The 8,539-nt window shown below is 40.6% G+C and overlaps 1 protein-coding gene across 1 annotated transcript in view; it reads left to right on the plus strand.

The window, feature by feature from the left end:
- The window catches only part of SNX9 (sorting nexin 9), a 290,347-nt gene that overhangs the window by 265,985 nt on the left and 15,823 nt on the right, over nt 1-8,539 (plus strand). The window contains exons 15-16 of the mRNA XM_011976425.1: nt 2,669-2,746; nt 7,809-7,885. Of these exons, the coding sequence (XP_011831815.1) occupies nt 2,669-2,746; nt 7,809-7,885 (155 nt within the window). The remainder of the gene's footprint in view (nt 1-2,668; nt 2,747-7,808; nt 7,886-8,539) is intronic.

Consider the following 8,539-nt stretch of genomic DNA (forward strand, 5'->3'; position numbering starts at 1 on the left):
TCTAATCTATCACTAAGAATTTTCTGGCCTTCACTTCATAACACCGTACAGGAATATTGGTTGTATTCAGTTTTAAAAAAAATAAAAATGTTTTATATTTTGAATTATGAGTAATATATACCTACTTTTATATCGGCCTTTGATGCTCAGCATAGGAAAGGGATCTGTTCTTGTAATGATTTTTTTAAAGGTGATATTTTTACGCTAAAAAAGGAAAACAATCAATTTGAAATCCAATAATAATTTTAAAGAGCAGGAAACTAAATATGGAGTGACTCGTAGATGAATTAATAAGATAGCACAGCAAAGACAATGCCAGTATTACTATCCGATCCAGATCTGAAAATCCAAAGCCTTACATCAGAAATCAGTAAACTATGGTCTGAGCGCCAAATTTGGCTTGCCACTTATTTTGTAAATAAAGTTTTGTTGGAACACACCCATGCCCGTTTATTTGTCTATTGTCTTTGGCTACATTTGTGTCATAATGGTCGAGTTGAGTAGTTTCAACAGAAACTTGTGGCTCCATAAAGCCTAAAACATTTACTATCTGACACTTTGCAGAGGAAGTTTGCCAGGCCCTGCCTTACCTCAACCATTGGCCAATGCTACCTCTACCTCTTCCTCTACTAGCGGCAATACCAGTACCAGTGGCGCTTTACCATCCACATATTATATAAACAGAACAACTTGTAACATACCAGCTGTTCGTGCTTGAGGGGCAGACACCAGGAATAACAGTTGTTTCTTTCCCATAGCAAAGAAATATGATGCTATATCCTAAATGTATAGAATTAGCCCTGAGAAAATAATGTATACAAATGCAGCATCTAGAAAACAAAACCTGTGTCAAGACTTTGGTCATAGAGGAGGACTCATGAACAAATGGCGAATTGACATTGTTCTCTAAAGCAGAGGTCCCCAGTCCCCAGGCCATGGGCTGGTACATGGAACATTACTGCACAGCAGGAGGCAAGTGAAGCTTCATCTCTATCTCCAGGCGCTCCCCATCACTCACATACCGCCTGAGTTCCGCCTCCTGTCAAATCAGCGGTGGCATTAGATTCTCATAGAAATTTGCACCCTATTGTGAGCCACGCATACACGAGATCTAGGTTGTGAGCCCTTATGAGAATCTAATGCCTGATGATCTGAGGTGAAACTGTTTCATCCCCAAACCATCCCCCTGACCCACTGTCTGTCCGTGAAAAAATTATCTTCCATGAAACCAATCCCTGGTGCCAGAAAGGTTGGGGACTGCTGCTCTAAAGTATAAATGAAAGAATTCAGTTCTAAAGGCAGTGAATTAATTTTGACCATAAACTCTTGCAAGACCATCATAACACACCATTTAAATCTGTATGTTCTTTGAAAGCCATTTTTCCTGAGTGCAAATTTTACAATTGCATTTTTTAAGGATATCATAAAAATTTGGGATTATGATATCTTTTAAAAAATTAAATGCCTTATGTCTAATGTCCAATCAACTCCATGTCCTGTGTAATTCACAAGGCTAAATGTAGAAAGTAGGGAATGCTGGCCTCAGGCTGCTCTTTTGTGGGGTGGGGAAAGGGATTTGACTCAGGCATATCTCCTTCTCTTTCTTAAAATAGTTCTTTAAAATTCCTGATGTGTAGAATGAAAACTCTAGCACACACTCTGCATGGTGAACCACATGCCAGGCGCCTTTAGGTAGAGAGGCAAAACTGAGGTACCAGAGGGTGGACAATTTATTAAAATTAACTAAGCTCATGTAATTTGGATTCATGTTTCCTGATAACTGCAGCTTATAGACCTTACCTCAAATGTCTCTGGCCTAAATATTTTTTAAAGAAACATTAAAAGTTTTCTTTTTCTGCTTTAAAAACTGCAGTGAGTCTTTAAATGCAAATAATGGTTTCTTTTGAAAGGCAAACAGATGCTCCATTTAAGGGGACTCCATACAAATGCAAAGAAAGTAGCCTAAGGTGCAGAGACTCTTAGAAAGTTCTCCAAAGTGATCCTAGAATCTTAGCACCTTAAAAAGAAACCTTAGAGGTCATTTAGTGAAATCATCTCTTCATACAGATGAGAAAACTCATACCCCTCTTCCCTGGTCGTGCGATGCCTGACTGTTGTATTTTCCTCCACATCTTGTTGCTTTCTTTGGTGGTCATGGTTTGCAAATGGTCATTTATGTACCCGTAACAGAGTGGGAAAGTCTACGTGTTGGGAATCACAAGTCCACATCCAGCATTTATTAGCTGTGTGACCTTGGGCAAGTCAGTTATCTGAGTCTCACTTTCCTGATCCTCTCCATGATGAGGACGGTGTCTCTGCATCTGGTAGAGGGGCTAACGCGATGATCGAGCACAGTGTCGCTGGAAGTACTTTGTAAGCTAGAAACTATCTAAAGGAGCTTCCATCTCACTTGCCTCTCATTTGGTAAATGAGAATGTAGGAGTGATTGTCAGTAATAATAGCATCCACCTTTAATTGAACAGTCAATTAAAAATAATCGAAAGAAATCTGTTGAAAAAATCACTTTTGAAACAATATTTTATGAAGGAATATAGACTATTTTGAATCACTTCCAACGTTACGATAAAGTAATCACTTTCAGGAAATAGTTTAATCCCATTTCAGTTTGCTCAGACGACTAATCAGTTTATTCCTTTTTCTCTTTCAGCATTGCCCAAGGAATATCAGAAGATAGGAAAGGCCTTGCAGAGTTTGGCCACAGTGTTCAGTTCTAGCGGCTATCAAGGTGTGTCTTTCTTCATTCATCCAGTGGGCCTTTAGAGCCTTATCCAGACCTGCTGCCTGCAGACGCTAACTCCCTCCTCAGTGAAGCACCCTGGTTGTTGGTGTGTAAATTGGCTAGGCTGCTGCACTAAGGACTTTTGCACCCTCATCCTAGGACTTTTGAGAAAAGCCAAAGGTGGTTATAATTCGTATTTTCTTGCTAGCTTGTTTGCCTTTTTCTGCTCTCAGGTGTAGCATTTTTGTTTCAACGCCATCAGTTTCATTTCTCTGCCAAGTCTTCCTGTTAACAGAGGCCAGATTTGGCGGGGCACAGTGGCTCACACCTATAATTCCAACACTTTGGGAGGCTGAGGCGGGCAAATCACTTGAGTACAGGAGTTTGAGACCAGGCTGGGCAACATGGTGAGACCCCCATCTCTACAAAAAATCAAAAATTAGCTGGGTGTGGTGATGCATACAGGTAGTCCCAGCTATTTGGGAGGCTGAGGTGAGAGGATCACTTAAGTCCGGGAGGCAGAGGTTGCACTGAGCCATGATCTTACCGGTGCACTCCAGCCTGGGTGACAGAGCAAGACCCTGTCTCAAAAAAACAAAAGCCAGATTTCATCAAGGCCATTTCAAGGAAAAATATTTGAGCAAGTAGCAAGTGTGTGTTGCCTGTTTTCTCCTTAACTCATAACTGTTTCAGCTTACCCTATAAATATGTATCTTACCCATGGAATTTAGAGTTCATGGTTTACATTGGCAGCACTTAATGAGAACAAGTTAGCTCTTTTTATTAAAAGGAAAAAGAGCCCAGGCAACATAAGGAGACCCCATCTCTACAAAGAAATAATAAAAATTAGCCAGGCATGGTGTCACACACCTGTAGTCTCAGCTGTTCTGGAGGCTGAAGCAGGAGGATCGCTTGAGCCCAGGAGGTTGAGGCTATGGTGTGCCATGATCACACCATTGCACTCCAATATGAGCAGCAGAGCGAGACCCCACCCATCTCAATGAGGAAAAAAAAAAAAAATGAAAAGGCATTTGTCAGCTAGGTGGCACCTATTAAATCTGTTATCTCCTGTCACTTACAGAAGTGATAGAATTGGTACAGGTGTTGGTCCTGATACTCAGGGCAGACAGTGCTTTGGATGTCAGTGTCTGAATATTTTAATAATAAACTAATAAGAAATTAGTTTCTTACCAAAATGTAAGATTTAGGGCTCCCACCTGGGAATAATTCTCATTGCCCTGGCCTTACCGTGTCTTACAGTTGACACTTTTAGACCAGAAGTGGTCTTTGAGGTCTAGACTAGCAACTCAAGGCCAGAACAGAGAAGCATCTTGGCCCAGGTAACAAGTAGGTGATGGAAGAGCTGAGATGAGAGCCCCGCCTATTGCTTAGGGAGGAGGCAGATGCCTTGGAGCCCTTTTAGCATGGTGGCTCTGTGATGCCCCAACAGGGTGAGAACATTTGTCCTAGAGATGCTGGAATTTTGCGCAGTTGGTCCTGATGCTTTCTTACATGTCAGAACTCACCTGCAATCTGCCTTCCTCGAACCTCACCTTACAGCCCTCTTACTATTCCTCAGCCTAGCCCACAGCTTCCCACTGTCACCTCTTAGGCCATAGAAGTCCCTGTGGGAGAACCAGCTCTGCATTTGAGGTTCCTCCAGCTTCCCGTGCCTCGTGCTAGCCCACACGCCCCCAGGAAGCCCATCACCTAGCGGGGCAGGGCGCACCTTTTTCTGAATTTAGTTGATTTGAATTTCTTCATTTTCATGGTGCTTCAGTGACTTGAGAGAAAGGCATGACTTTTTTAGTTGATTTGGTATTTTTGTATTATGGCAAGAGCCGTAGTGTCCTGTGGTGTCCATATCCTAATTGAAAATAGAAGCCCCACAATTACCCCTTTAGTAACTTCAGAATTTGTTGCTGGGATCCCTAGTAATTTGGAGTCACGTAGAAACCTTAGAAACGATGTTGAACTGAATCATCCATTTTGTTGTTGTTGTTGCAGAGAGAGGTTTCCTGCAACCTGGAAAACCTGCTAGACAAATTCTAAAAGAGCTATAACACTGAATCATAGAATTTTAAAATAGCAATTCACTTCTTTTCCTGGGAAGTGCTAGAAGAGACAAAGATACCACTAACTATTCATGAAATACGTTGTTATTAATAGAGGATACAGGTAATTGAACCAAAAGTCTTGAAAAGAGGGAAAAGAAGACAGTTGGTAATCTGGGACATGGTTTCTAAAAAGTTCTTCAATTACTTTGTGCTGTAAGTCTTTTCATATGTTACTGATCCTCATAAAAATATGATAGAATTCACCTACCTTCAAAGTGATCAGATTCTCTCCAGAGTTGTATAGTCTGTAATTTTAGCCTGAAGCAGCATAGAAGTAAGGAAACGTAATGATATGGAGGAAGGTGGAGTAGAAAAGGATGCCGGTGGCAGCAGGGGTGAGGCAGCACAGCAGCAGGGGCAGCCTGGGGAGAAGGTGGGCCGCAGAGCGTGAACCTGAGACACTGTGCCCGGCTCCACAGGCTCATCCACGGGTTCCCCACTGGGAGCTGCCTCGTGATCCTTTAACATTTTCCGGACTGTAATAATCAATATATAATTAAATATTCATATTGCAGATACCACTTTTTCAAGTATTAAAAATACTCAATGTATGTTTTATGTTGAATATCATTCTACTTAAGATACTATTTTACGGAAGCATTCAAGTTCCTGTTGACTGGCTTTTCTCCCATCGCAAAGGACAGTGGTCAGCAGTGTTGAGTACTGTGTCTCATCACATCCACTTGCTCAGATGTGTTGGTGTCTTTGAGCAGTGCTATGCGATCTTGTAATAATGTAAATAAGTTTGAATCCTAGGAATATTCTGATTATAGTAAAAATAACTTCCAGTGCTCCTTTAACAGTTCATGTACTAACTTGAAATAATATAGACTGTTAGCATGGCCCCTGCACAAAACCGTGAAACATTGCATATTGTTATGGATGATCATATGGAAATATAAGTGATAAAAATTCTTAAATGATTATGGGGGAGGAGAAAGACATGGAAGGTAAACTTCTGATTATATCTTGTTTTGTAGAGTTGACTTTGGAATAATGTGAATGCTTTACATAATTATTAGAAAACAAATTTAAATCAAAATGGAAAAAAATTCCTAATCAAAAGCAAAATAAAACAAATGACTTGATACATCAAGATGAAGGCATAGCACACAGAGGAATTATTTCAAAGCACCTTTAAATGGCATTTTATATGCCCCCAGGAGCAGATGCCTCAAGGTCAGAAAGACTATAAGAATGTTAGTTATTTTCACTAAACGTGTAGTCAATATCATGTTGGTATTGTTATTCTAAAACTTCTAAAACTGTTTTCATATTGTAGGATAAATCAAATATGTAATTGTTACCGTTGTTAGCAATTAAGATTTTTAAAATAAAGTTTTAAAATAAATGAAGAAAACCCCTAAAGTCATAAATTTGCTTTGGAAACATCAGTGTAAGCTCATTATGTGTTTTCCCTCTTAAAAAAGTAAAAAAAAAAAAATTAAAAAAAGTATATATATATATACACAATTTGCCTTTCTGTTAAAGCCCTGGAAACAATTACCCAATCCAGTAGCAAGAAGCATTCCTTGGCACCAATCATAAGGTTCACTTCCTACCACAATGAACCAGGGTTCCTATAAAAAGACTTAAATACCAATTGGAAGAGCCTACCACTGGCCAAAGAAAAGAAAATTTGAGCATTAGTGAAAATGATAATTAATGCGGAATGAAGCATATCAAATATTTTTAAATCCAGAATTATAAAGATGCTTTTTAAGAAATTAATCTCAGTTACTCTTAGAGAATGGTAGGGGATTAACTCATTATTTTGAAAACTGTAAAGAGAAAAAAGAATTAAGCACTTAACCTGCTTTTCCTATTCAAACTCTACCTCTGGGTAACCAGAATATTATTGATAGAGGAAAGTTGATCCTTATGGAAGTATTTCAGCCAATAAAGAAGGAATGGTAGAAATAGAATAACACCGTTTTGCAAACTCATACTAAAATAAAAGATCCTTGGCCGGGCGCAGTGGCTCACACCTGTAATCCCAGCACTTTGGGAGGCTGAGACAGGTGGATCACCTGAGGTCAGGAGTTCGAGACAGGCCTGGCCAACACAGTGAAACCCCATCTCTACTGAAAACACAAAAAATTAGCTGGGCATGGTGGCAGGTGCCTGTAGTCCCAGCTACTCAGGAGGCTGAGGCAGGAGAATGGTGTGAACCCGGGAGGCGGAGCTTGCAGTGAGCTGAGATCGTGCCACTGCACTCCAGCCTGGGCAACAGAGCAAGACTCTGTCTCAAAAAAGAAAAACAAATAATAAAATAAAAGATCCAGACAATGGTCATTCTAGATAACGATCATTTTCTAACATTCTAAGAGTAGAAATAACTGGAACTGGTGGCGTGTGACTCTGATCAGGCCTCTAGGTCTAATAGCTAGTGTAAAGAGAATACAGGGACAGAGGAGTGTGTGCAGTATCACCAGAGATGCAGCCAGCAGCATCCAGAATGCGGGCACCAAGGCACACAACAAGTTCAACACCCCACGAAAAGAAACGTGCAGGGAAAAAAGGGGCCGAGGGAGAAGAATCCACAGAGTTAAGAAACGCATCAGTTCTGTGCTGTGTGGACCTTTACATCCTGATTCAAGCAGCCAGCTCGCCCTGAGAGGCTTCATTATAGCAGAGTGACAGTCTCGTCTTAGGTGTCATAATGGTACTGCCTCATGTTTTAGAGTCCTCATCTGTTAGGCAGGATTTATGGATGAGATACTGATATCCAGTGAAAGCAGGTCGGGGTGTAGATGAACACAGGCTGGCGAGAGCTGCCAGTGGGGAAGGCAGATGGTGGGTGATAGGCATTCATTCTGTTCCCACTAGTTTTGAAAATGTTTGAAAGTTTCTATGATAAAATTTACCAATAAAACCAATAATAAAATTTTTAACAAGTGAAAAGAAAATATGTATAACTTATAACCACTGATAAAATTGATCATTTTCAGGTGAAACAGATCTCAATGATGCAATAACAGAAGCAGGAAAGACTTATGAAGAAATTGCCAGTCTCGTGGCAGAACAGGTACTAACATAATCACACAATTCCAATTACGATTTGATGCTGTCTAGTCCACATATTTAATTTAAAACATGTCTTAAGACAAACTTCCCAAATAAGTACCCTTCTCTTTTCTGTTTCTGTGTATCTTTGTTAGTTGTATTTAATCATGGTTTCTTGGATTAAGACAAAGTGGATGGATAAATTTGTCATCAAGAAATCTAAATAGGCCAGGCACAGTGGCTCACAACTGTAATCTGGCACTTTGGGAGGCCAAGGCGGGTGAATTTCTTGAGTCCAGAAATTCGAGACCAGCCTGGGCAACACAGTGAACCCAAAAAAATTAGCCAGGTGTAGTGGTATATGCCTGTAGTCCCAGCTATCCAGGAGGCTGAGGTAGGAAGATCGCTTGAGCCCGGGAAGTCGAGGCTGCAGTGAGCCGTGATCATACCACTGCACTTTAGCCTGGGTGACACAGTGAGACCCTGTCTCAGAAGAAAAGAAATCTAAATGAGTGTACCCCAGTATTGATGCCTCTGATCTGTTCTTAGCCATCAGGGGATTCTAATGAACAGGAAAGAACGCTGGCTCAGATCTGTATGGACCATTGCTTAGCCTCTCTGAGCCGTAGTTTCCTCATCTGTTAATCTGCAGTGGTAGTGCCTACCCTGTATGGTT

Source organism: Mandrillus leucophaeus, unplaced genomic scaffold (assembly GCF_000951045.1).
Source record: "Mandrillus leucophaeus isolate KB7577 unplaced genomic scaffold, Mleu.le_1.0 Scaffold166, whole genome shotgun sequence".
Lineage (NCBI taxonomy): Eukaryota > Metazoa > Chordata > Mammalia > Primates > Cercopithecidae > Mandrillus > Mandrillus leucophaeus.